The sequence below is a fragment of the Cryptomeria japonica genome, chromosome 10 (genome assembly GCF_030272615.1).
Source record: "Cryptomeria japonica chromosome 10, Sugi_1.0, whole genome shotgun sequence".
In the NCBI taxonomy this organism is placed as follows: Eukaryota; Viridiplantae; Streptophyta; class Pinopsida; order Cupressales; family Cupressaceae; genus Cryptomeria; species Cryptomeria japonica.
In genome coordinates, this window is record NC_081414.1 from 300,561,450 (window position 1) to 300,573,419 (window position 11,970).

At 32.1% G+C, this 11,970-nt stretch overlaps 3 protein-coding genes across 3 annotated transcripts; all 3 read left to right on the plus strand.

Moving 5' to 3' along the window:
* Positions 1-2,573: 2,573 nt before the first annotated feature.
* On the plus strand, positions 2,574-3,131 carry LOC131858934 (germin-like protein 9-3). The gene is made up of 2 exons (XM_059212422.1): positions 2,574-2,612; positions 2,766-3,131. The coding sequence occupies exons 1-2, from the start codon at positions 2,574-2,576 to the stop codon at positions 3,129-3,131; spliced, it is 405 nt and encodes a 134-aa protein (XP_059068405.1).
* A 3,628-nt stretch (positions 3,132-6,759) lies between these two features.
* Positions 6,760-7,962, plus strand: LOC131040886 (germin-like protein 9-3). The gene is made up of 2 exons (XM_059212423.1): positions 6,760-6,813; positions 7,150-7,962. Exons 1-2 carry the CDS (start codon positions 6,760-6,762, stop codon positions 7,960-7,962), a joined length of 867 nt encoding a protein of 288 aa, XP_059068406.1.
* Positions 7,963-8,578: 616 nt separating this feature from the next.
* Positions 8,579-11,970, plus strand: LOC131040887 (germin-like protein 9-3). The gene is made up of 2 exons (XM_057973841.2): positions 8,579-8,677; positions 11,371-11,970. The coding sequence occupies exons 1-2, from the start codon at positions 8,579-8,581 to the stop codon at positions 11,968-11,970; spliced, it is 699 nt and encodes a 232-aa protein (XP_057829824.2).

Here is an 11,970-nt window from a genome sequence, read left to right on the forward strand (position 1 = left end):
TTTATAGATAGAAAACAAGCATCAAAGTCATTTAGGATACACAATGTAACACTATAAGTATTCCTTTCAATGGACCAACTTGAAATGTTCATTGATGTTCTAGGATAGTGACTAATTATTGGGCATGAATTTATACTACAATGAATGCCTATAAGCAACACACAATGAATCATCACATAAGCATGTACTAAGTCAACTTCTGACATCTATTGTGAAATGATGGAAGTTGATATTTTGAAATTTAGATTAGGTCTACACTATGTGAGATCTCCCCTCTAAATTATGGAATTGACCTAGGATGGGAGAATGTAGAATTTTTGAATTTTAGATTAGATCTACACCATGTGGGAATGCAAACTTTAAGTATGAATAGGGCACATTGGAATCAAGGATAATAATATTATAATGTTCAAGAATTGTAGATAAGGTCCAGATAATTAGAATATATTAAAGTAGGAATAAATGAAAATAGACAAGATATGAGAAAGAAGCCCAACTTAACAAAAATAATACTATCAAAATATTAAATTAATGAGTTTTTTAAGTACAGAGAAATGTAAATTTAAGATATAAATAAAAGGAAATCATAACATTTTAGATTTCCTTAAGAAGGCACTCACAAATTTACAATCTAATGTCAAAAATATATATAGAAGAAAGAAATTTTAATTTAAGATATGAATAAAAGACAAACATAATATGTTAGATTGGCATGAGAGAAGGCAATCACAAACTTACAATTCAATGTTAAAAATATATATTCATAGAATAAAACATCAACTAAATAAACTATATTTTTTGGCATATATATAAACAAGAGCGTGTCATTCTCATAGAATCAAATATAAATATTTTGAACAACATTTTTATAAAGATTCAAACACTTAAACAAAGATCATATAAAAGAGCCAATCACATTAATCAAGATAAATAATTTCACTATATATTTTGAATCAAAATCATTTTGAGATATGCAAACGTACATATTTGCTTCTAATATTCATAATAGCAATACTTTTTGAAGAATCTATTCAATTCCTAGACTAACTCAAGCAATCGAAAGATGAACAAAAAAAGGAGGCATAGTCTCTATGAAAGACAAACAAAACTACATTTGACAATGAACTATAATTTCAAGAGGTTCCTTTAGAGTAAGGTGATCTAGACGAGGATTTAGAAGTACAGGAAGAACCTTAAATTCACCAAGTTAAGAAATCCTCTTGGTAAAAGGAAAAAATAGAATGTTATAAGTCACTTGATTGTTGTTAATTTTTTTTTTTAAAGAATTATGAGCCCAACACCATTGAAGTGGTTGAGTAGAGGAGAGAAAGTCATAGAAAGGCTAATGATGAGGAGATTACAACCTTAGGGAAGAACATAACTCAAACGTTGATTTAGTTAGAGGGGTTATTGCAAACTATCCTTGGAATTTTATAAAAAATGTAATTCTCAAAATGGTGACCTTGTGGCTTTACATAAATCTTATAAAACATGAAAATGGTGCATGACCTACAAAAAGTGATTTAAATGAGGAAAATGTGATTGATCACCATTTTGAGATTGTTGACTGATGAGCAATCACATTCTCCTTATTTAAATCTCTTTACAAATGTTGGTAGATAGAAAAAAAGCATGGAAGTCATTTAGTATACAAAATGTAATGCAATAATTATTCTTTTCAATGCACCAAGTTGAATTGTTCATAGTGAATGCTCCTTGATATTGTAGGATGGTGACTAATTATTGCATATGAATGCCTATAAGCAAGACACAATGAATCATCATATAAACATGTTCAAGGTCAACTCCTTACATCTATTGTAAAAGGATGGAAGTAGATTTTTAATGTTAGATCAAGGCTGCGCCATGTGACATCACTCCTTTGCATTATGGAATTGACCTAGGATGGGGGTTTGTAGATTTCAAGTATGGACAAGAATTGAGAGAAGTCTAACTTAACAAATAATAATATAAAATTATTAAATTAATGTTTTTTTAAGAAAAAAGAAATACCAATTTAAAATATAAAAAAAATAACAAACATAACTAACATCAAAAGACGTTAAACTGCTTAAATGGACAATGAATTTAACAGCTGCCATCGATTATTCCCTCTTAAAATGGTCTACTCAAAATGTGCCTGTCGAATCACACAATGCCTCAGTCTTGCAGGAGACGGATTGTATAAATAATTATTTGTAAGTTTGCAAGACGGTATAAATCAGAAAAATTGTCGAACTAGGATTGAGCAAAAGGAAATCGTAATAGGTATATTCTTAAATTAAAATTGATCGACACAATCAAGAAATTTTTGCGTAGATCGCTCTGACATAATCGAGATTGAGGTGGCCAATTTTCGTGGGAAAATCCGATATAGGTTTCCAAACATTTTGAATTTTAGCTTGGGCTAAGGAGAGGAGATAGAAAACAAAGCCGGCTTCACCATTGATGTCCTCGCAACTCTCTGCAATGTAAACTCTGGCTGTCCTATAAATACACGCTTTCTATCAACTTCCCTTCACACCCAAACTTTTAGAACTCCTCCTTTCTGCAGTATTAATATTCAGAAAGAGATGGAATTTAATGGAGCTTGTTTGATTGCAATTTTAGTGGTATTCAGTAGTGTTGGCACAATCTACTCATCGGATCCTGATATTCTCACCGATTTCCTTGTTCCGCCGGGGCAGAACCTACTTAATTTGAGTGGCAGTTTCTTCACTTTCACGGGATTCTGAAATGTGCAAAACAACAATTTAACTGGGCAGACAGCAGTAAAAGTGACGAAGGCGGTGGTTGCAGTGTTTCCGGCATTGAACGGGTTGGGCATGTCAATGGCGGTGCTACAATTCCCTGTGGGCAAACTGAACCCTCCTCACACTCACCCCCGCACTTCTGAACTTCTGTTTCTTGTGGACGGAGCTCTCTTGGTTGGAGTTATGGACACCACGGGAAAGCTCTTCACACAGACCCTCATTTCAAGGGATTTATTTGTGTTTCCTAAAGGACTCCTCCATTACCAGCTCAACACGGATGCTGCCTTCGAGGCCTTGGCTGTTTCTACCTTTGGGAGAGCCAATGCAGGCACCGTGTCAGTCCCTTCTACTCTCTTCACAACCGGTATGTTTCTTTAATCATTCAAGTGATATGTTTCTTTAATACTAAATAGTGCTTAATTTCTGAACTTTTATTTTGTAGTATAAAAACTATTATTTATCATTATGAAGTAGACATCTACTATCTGTGTTTGTGTCTATAGATCATATGGAACACATGGTATACTTAGCTATCAAGTCAATCTAGATATTATTTAGCAAGGCAAACCTATTCAAGTTTATATGGTGACTGAGAGTCCATTTTGAGTGCTAGTAACAATTATACAAATAATCAATTATTGATCTAATTTTACCACTATCATGTAGCTTAATACTTGTAGTTACAAACCCATCAATTTCCTTTCAACTTTTTACCCACTAATATCTTTTATACACAACAATTTCATATACTCAGAAAAATTTATATGATGTAACTTCCAATGCAACTACATATTGTTGCTAAATCTCGAACAATATTAATGGCCTATGAATAAGCCAATGGTTTGAATGAATTGAAATTTATCTATACATATAAATATAAATGCATAAATTCAATATAAATATGCATATCCATATACATATGTACATACATACATACTAAACATGTATGCATATTTTTAGATATTTAATGCACCCTATAATCATGAAGATTTTACATTTCAAATATATAAACTTATTCTCCATCAAATAGAATAAATAAACATCTTTTACTATGAGTTTCCAAAAAAAAAAATAGTAGTTTAGAAAACTATTTGAGCTAAAACATTTTACATTTATATTTTTTATCCCTTTCTCCTTCTATACTTCTCTTCTTCTTTTATCCTACCAATTAATAAAAATAATAATAGTGACATAATATTCCTCCACATTTTTGTTAATAGGTCAACCTCTGTCAACTTTCTTTTCTTCTACCAATAATTCGCATGCAATTTACTTGTATCTATCCCCTCACTCTAGCTCATTGGACATATCTAAGGCATTCAAAGAGAAAATAGTGAAGAGGTGATATTTTTGTAAACTTATTTTATTTCTTGCTTCCCACTCTTCGTAATTAATCTCATATTCTTTTTTCACACTACCTCTTTAAATGCTCAAAAATTGGAATTTAATTTAATATTTTAAAACCAAAATTATATTTAAATTATAAAAACTAGCTTATTATTTTTGTAAAAATATTAAATCCACAACAAAATATGCTTAACAACATAAAAAGAGCAAAGACTTCTAAATGCATGGTAGAGATAAATATCCTAATCTTGAGTGAACTATAAGAAATTCAAAAGAAAGCATAACATACTCTATCAAATTTATTTGCAATCAAGATAACAACAATAATGACCTTGACAGTTGCAAAAACTCTAGAACAGTTAATACACCTATAGTATGCAACATTACTAGGATAAGCCTTAACAAAAAAATGTCATACATGAATAACTAATAAATAATGTAACTTTAAAACTAGTTGTAGGTATGCAAATAAGTTCTTGTTACATAGTATAAAGAACCAATTTTTATCAATTTGTCTTCATCCCCTTGACGTTGCTCTCCATTTTTAATTGAGAGAGAGAATTAAAATTTGTCATGAATTCACCTCAATACAATATCAACGTAGTTATTCCAATTAGATATAAACATATATATAGATAAATTGGATAACTATCTCTTATAGATCAATAAAATATTAAAATCAAATATGGAATCTCATTAATCATTTATATATTAGTTCATGCATATGATTCATCTATCTACTAATTAATAAATATAACAGTCAAAAATAAAATTTCACATTCCTATGACTATATGAAAGAATAGTCGTCACATTATAACCATTTATATTCAAAATATGTACACAAAAGAAAATTGCTTTTTTTTAAAACATCATTTGAATTTCATTATTTTAATAACTGAAATATTTATTCAATAATCATTCAACAACAAAAAATGTCATAGTTTAAGGCTTTTGTGGACAACCAATTAAAGAATAAGATTAAAACTCTCGGAAGAGACAATGGTGGAGTGTTATGTATTCTGAAACAAATATTTTTTTGGAATAAGTCCAAATTCATAATCTATATAGAAGATGAAACTATGCACCCCTCAATATAATAGATTTTTAAAGAGGATATGATATTTATGGAGAAAGTAAGAAGCATCATTAGTGGTGATAATATTGAACACAAGTCTAGGAAAAAGAAATCACCATTGTATTTTTAATCATATCGACATAACTCATACATCAAAACTTGTTGATTAAACCCATAGGGAGGTTTGAAATGAAAATATGATATCTCATCAAAATATTAAAGTTCTTAGTTGTTATGAATGTATATAAATATATCAAGTTAGAAGAGGTTTAAGTTTGAATTCATAGTACACAAGTATGTATCTTCATTAGTTAGAGTGAAGGTGTGAACAGATCTATGTTGCTTGAAATATTGACAAAGCATAGATAACATATGGTCACAATGTAAGATTTAGAGAAATTTAACATTCTCCTAAGGTTGAGCAACAAGAGTTGAAGAGAAAAAATGGGCATAGTCTTATGCCAAAGACCAATAAAATTATATTTCATAATGAATAAGAGTTTTAGAAAGTTATCTTTAGAGGTGATCTAGATGAGGATTTAGAGGGGGAAGAAGAAGCTCAAAGTTCTCTGTTAATAATTCCTCTTAGCAAAGGAAAAATAGAAAGGTATAGGTCAATTGATTTTTTTAACATACAATTATGACCCTAAAACTATAGAGGTAGTTGAGTAGGAGAGGAATTCCTAGAAAAAGTCTTTGCATAAGGATATTACAGCCTTGGAGAAGAACATCACTCAAGATTTGATTTAGTTAGATAGATAATCCTATACTATCATTGAACTTTTTCCAAAATTGTACTTCTAAAAAGGGTGACTTCATGTATGTACATGAATCTTGTGGAACAAGATATGTGACATACAAATATGATCTAGTTAAAAATGTGTAGTTCTACAACATGAGTCACTCCAATCTCTTTTTTCCATCAGTGCTTAAGGATTGAAATTCATTAGAAATACTTTCAGGAAATTGTTGAAAGGAGAGTGATCATATTCTCCTCATGTAATTCCCTTGACAAATATTGATAGACAACAATTGGACCTGGAAGTCATTTAGGATACCAAGTCTAATGCAATATTTATTCCTTTTAAAGCACCAAGTTGAAATGTTCATATTGAATGCTCCTTGATAAATTGGATGTTAACTAATTATTGGATGTAAATTAATGTTGAAATGAACGATTTTAAACAACAAGACACAATGAATCATCACATAAACATGTGCAAAGTTGATTCCCAACATCTATGCCAAAAGGGTAGAGGTCGATCTTTTGAATTTTAGGTCAGGGCTACATCACGCGTGATCACTCTTGTGCATTATAGAATTGATCTACATTAAGGGAGTGCAGATTTCAAGGTATGGATCATGTACAATCTAATAAAGGTTAATAATATTGTGAATCTAAAAAAGTTGGTACATATAAGATCTGGTATATGAAAATAGATGAAAAAAAGAATTAATGAAAATAGACAAGAATTGAGAAAGAAACCTAACTTAACACAAGAAGAAAAATCAATATATAAAATAAAACTAATGAGTTTTAAAAGAAAGAAATGTCAATTTAAGATTTAAAAGACAAACATAATATGTTAGATTACTATAAGAAGACAATCACAAATGTACAATTTAATGTTAAAAAGGTACATAAAAAAAACGTTAAATTGCTAAGTAAACAATGAATTCAACAGCTGACATCAATAATTTCCTTTCTAAAAGGTCTATACACAAAATATGCAAGTCGCATCACGCATATGCTCAGTCTTCCAGATGATAATAATTTGCAATATATGTGGGTTTATAACTTTGCGAGGCGGTGTAAATTAGAAAATTATCTATGTATGACTGAGCAATCAAAATCATGATACGTATATTCTCAATCTAAAATTGAACCAGACAATCAAGATATTGTGTAGATCGAGGTGGTCAAATTTCGTGGGAGAATCCGGTGTACGTTTTATAAACATTTTGAATTCCAGCATGGCCGCTGGCGGGGAACCCACGGAGAAGACATCCAAAACAAAGCCGGCTTCACCATTGAAGTCCTCGCAATTCTCTGCAACGTAAAGTCTGGTTGTCCTATAAATACACGCTTTCTAACTACTAGTCCTCACACCCAAACATTCAGAATTCCTCCTTTCTGTAGTATTATTGAGAAAGAGATGGAATTTAATGGAGCCTGTTTGATGGCAATTTTAGTGGTATTCAGTAGCGTTGGCATAATCTACGCATCTGATCCTGATATTCTCACCGATTTCGTTGTTCCGGCTGGGCAGAACGCACTTAATTTGACTGGCAATTTCTTCACTTTCACTGGATTCCGAGATGTGGGAAACAACAATTTAACGGGCCAGACAGCAGTAAAAGTGACGAAGGCGGTGGCGGCAGAGTTTCCGGCGCTGAATGGGTCTGCCGTGTCAATGGCTGTGCTACAGTTCCCAGCGGGCGGACTGAACCCTCCTCACACTCACCCCCGCGCTTCTGAACTTCTGTATCTTGTGGACGGAACTCTCCTTGTTGGAGTTGTGGACACCACGGGAAAGCTCTTCACACAGACCCTCATTTCAGGGGATTTATTTGTGTTTCCGAAAGGACTGCTCCATTACCAACTGAACACAGATGCTGCCTTCGAGGCCTTGGCTGTTTCTGCCTTTGGGAGCGCCAATGCAGGCACCGTGTCAGTCCCTTCTACTCTCTTCACAACCGGTATCCCCGACGATGTTCTGGCCAAATCTTTCAAGACAAGCACACAAACTATCGAGCTGCTCAAGGGTGGCCTTAAAAATCCCTGATTGCTTGTTTTCTTCCATCCCACATCCTTAACCATCTACAGAATAACGGTTTCTCTTTTCTTTCGTCTTTCTTACCTTTGAACATGTTATTTTAGTTTGGTTGCGTTCTCTTGTACTTGCCACTACAGTAAATGCATTGATTTGTCTTTACTGAAAAGTGAATCAATAAAAGTTTATATTTAAGATAGGAGACATGTCATATTGGACTCTTATATATCCAAGTGTTGGACAATATTTATGGTCAATCTTTCTTTATAGATATCTAATATTTAAAAAACAGCAAAGAAAAGCTTTATAAGATGTTAACTAATAAATTTAAATATTTTAAAGATTATAATAATTAAGTATGATCATACAATTATTGCATTTGGAGTGATTTTAGATCTTGAGTTAATAATGGTAAAGCATAAGACATTTTAAATATTTTAGTAAAAGTATCATATGACTTGATGTCTTTATGAATGTTAAAAGATATAGAGAAAGATTAGGATTTGGATAGATTTAAATCAAATAATTTGATATCAATATTATTCTCTTGATATATATGAATGTATTATCTTTTATGGGTGTTCAATATTATTTATCACAATTCTTAATTTTAGGTTTTCTTATGTATATGGTTTGTGGATTGAAAGTTGCTAGGGAGCAAAAGCCTTCAAGGAGGCCAGAGATCATGGGGTTGCTTCCATATATTTTCATAGATTGTATTTTTCTCGTAAATAGTCCTTTCTTTGTTAACAATGAAGTGGCCACCTTAGTGTTGATAACAAATTTATTGTTTCTCAGTGCATTTAAATTCATTAACATTAATAGATCATTTAGGCAATACAAATAATAACACTACAATAAATAAAGAAATACAAACCACACCAATTTGCAATGCCATAGGTTGTACATGGGTAACATCAATATAATTTTCTTTTCTCTTCATAAATCCAATCACATAAGTGTACTTACAAATGTACATAATTATCATACTTTCAACCTCAAACTCAAAATAAAAGTATTGGCTAAACCATAGACCATATGTTGGAAAATATAAGCTAATTTAGGCATCCATATTTATGCACAAATTTCAATTCCCAAATCAAACTTTGTAAATTAAAAATAAATTAGAATGTTTTGCCACTATCAAATCTTGATGCTAAGCTTATCACATACTTTCTTTTTTAATTTTTGCACGAGTTTATTTTTTTCCATAATTGTCAAAAATAGAGGAAGTAGAAATAGAAACATAATTATCTAAATCAAATTAATTAAAAAATTACAATTGAGCTTCATAGCTCTTTATAGCTATGCATAGTTGGACTCTAAAGAGTGAGTAGAACAATCACAAACTCTTGCAAAATATAGTAAGGTAAATAGCTATGAAGGAGCTACTATGAATTGATAATATGATGCATCAATGAATCATAACTTAAGGTTTATAGAGGGTAGACATCACATCGATTATTGTAGAATAATATTTATGGTAATAAGATAAAATTTAAGATACACAAATCTTTAATTCTCTAGTAATGGCTTATCTAATGTAGTAATCACTACTTAATTGGTTGTAGGGATTAATCATTCTAACACTCCCCCTTAATAACAACTACTGATTTTCAATTTCTTTCATTAACATCTCCCATAGAGGCACAATGCTAGTGCTTGGGGATCCTAACCTCTTTAATTCTATACATGTATTAAAAATTATTATCGTGTTCATAAAAAAGTGATCAATCTACCACTATACATGGGTAACCACCCGTGGTACTTGCTAGATCTATATAGGAATCATTTTCATCTTTGTTCATCAATATCTTAAACTCTCCTATAATTATTTAGGAATCTTGTTCATACTTGTGTAACTCTATTTACATGAGACTGTGTGTTGATAAAAAAAACTAGATGGCTAATGTTGGCACCTCTGTAATAGAGTTTAGACACAACTCTAAACATATAAGTACCATAGATTGGGTTATTTTACCATGATTGCAAAAGGTTTTTGAATTTTGGGTGAAGGCTCCACATGATTTGAAAATGGAATGGGAAGGGGTTTTTTTTAGGGTCAAGATTTCATTAAAAAAGGAGAGGATTATGGTCAGAAGTAGTTCATTGGAGGACTTGAAGACAAATATCTGGGAGCACATTCCAACCATTTGAAATGATGAATCTGTTCAACTTAACTTAAATAAGGTAAGCTCCAAGCCTTCTATTATACTAGTTTAAGATGTTATCCCTAAATTCAATGTCCATCAACCCCATTCCATTTTGTAAATATATAAGGCCTAGCATGTTGTTCAACTAGTCCTCCAACCTTCCCAAATTCTTGAAAGGAAAAAGAGGGGTATTAAAATCTCTGTCATCCAATGGGTGTGAATAGAAATATCTACCCACAATGTGAGTTTATCTCGCAACACCTTTATAGCAACCTAGGAGTTAGGGGAACACATATTTGTGAGCTTCAAATTGGCTTGGGTAGAGAGTAAGGTGAGATCTACATAAAGACTGTTTCTATAGAGATCAATCTAATTACCTTGCACAACTAAAGGGTTCCCTAAAATGAAAATCCATCTAGAAGTCCCTTTGGATGAACTACAACAAAACTAAGCATTAGGCTAAAGTCTATCAACAACTTGAGCAAAAACTTATTTGTAATTTTGGTTTCTTGAAGCAATAAAACATCAATCTTGTTATCATAAAAAAAATATGTTACACCCCAACGTGACATTACTATTTATTGTTACTTGTTTTAGTTAAAATTCTTTAACACATGAATATGTTTTATATATATATATATATATCTTGATTAGGAATCAAGTGAATGATTATGCAATCAATATGATATTTTGAACATGAAATACATACATACATACGTACATGCATACATATATACATACATACATTCATGCATACATCCATCCATACATACATACATACATACATAGATACATACATACATACATACACACATATGTGTGTGTTAATTTTGGTTTCTTCAAGAAATAAAACATCAATCTTGTTATGATAAAACAAACATGTTACACCCCAATGTGACATTACTATTTATTGTTACTTGTTTTAATTAAAATTCTTTAACACATGAATATGTTTTGAATATATATATCTTAATTAGGAATCAAGTGAATGGTTATGCAATCAATATGATATTTTGAATATGTGTGTGTGTGTGTGTGTGTGTGTGTTTGTGTATGTGTGTGTGTGTGTGTGAGAGAGAGAGAGAGAGAGTATGTATGTGTATGTGTATCTATATATCTATGTATATATAATATATGTATGTATATATATATATATATAGATCACACACATATATGTATATGCATGTATGTATATGTATAATTATGTGTGTGTGTGTGTGTATATATATATATATATATGTATATGTATATGTTTGTATGTGTGTAGATTTTAGTGGCATTCAGTAGTGTTGGCGTAATCTACACTTCCGATCCTGACATTCTCACCGATTTCATTGTTTTGGCTGGGCACAACGCACTTAATTTGACTGGCAATTTCTTCACTTTCACTGGATTCCGAGATGTGGGAAACAACAATTTAACAGGGCAGACAGTAGTAAAAGTGATGAAGGCGGTGGCCGCAGAGTTTCTGGCGCTGAACGGGTTGGGCCTGTCAATGGCAGTGCTGCAGTTCCCGGCGGGCGGACTAACCCCTCCTCAAACTAACCCTCGCACTTCTGAACTTATGTTTCTTGTGGACGAAACTCTCCTAGTTGGAGTTGTGGACACCACAGGAAAGTTCTTCACACAGACCCTCATTTCAGGGGATTTATTTGTGTTTCCTAAAGGACTCCTCCATTACCAACTCAACATGGATGCTGCCTTTGAGGCCTTGGCTGTTTCTGCCTTTGGGAGCGCCAATGCAGGCACCGTGTCAGTCCCTTCTACTCTCTTCACACCCGGTATCCCCGATGATGTTCTAGCCAAATCATTCAAGACAAACACACAGACTATCGAGCTGCTCAAGGGTGGCCTTAAAAGTACCTGA

What these genes read in the sequence shown, in the direction of transcription:
- LOC131858934 (XM_059212422.1), top strand. Translation starts at nt 2,574, where the DNA reads ATGGAATTTAATGGAGCTTGTTTGATTGCAATTTTAGTG. An exon ending in GTTTGATTGCAATTTTAGTG is followed by an intron (nt 2,613 to 2,765) that starts GTATTCAGTAGT and finishes TTAACTGGGCAG; the next exon opens with ACAGCAGTAAAAGTGACGAA.
- LOC131040886 (XM_059212423.1), top strand. Translation starts at nt 6,760, where the DNA reads ATGTTAGATTACTATAAGAAGACAATCACAAATGTACAATTTAATGTT. An exon ending in TACAATTTAATGTTAAAAAG is followed by an intron (nt 6,814 to 7,149) that starts GTACATAAAAAA and finishes TTTGAATTCCAG; the next exon opens with CATGGCCGCTGGCGGGGAAC.
- LOC131040887 (XM_057973841.2), top strand. Translation starts at nt 8,579, where the DNA reads ATGGTTTGTGGATTGAAAGTTGCTAGGGAGCAAAAGCCTTCAAGGAGG. An exon ending in TCATAGATTGTATTTTTCTC is followed by an intron (nt 8,678 to 11,370) that starts GTAAATAGTCCT and finishes GTATGTGTGTAG; the next exon opens with ATTTTAGTGGCATTCAGTAG.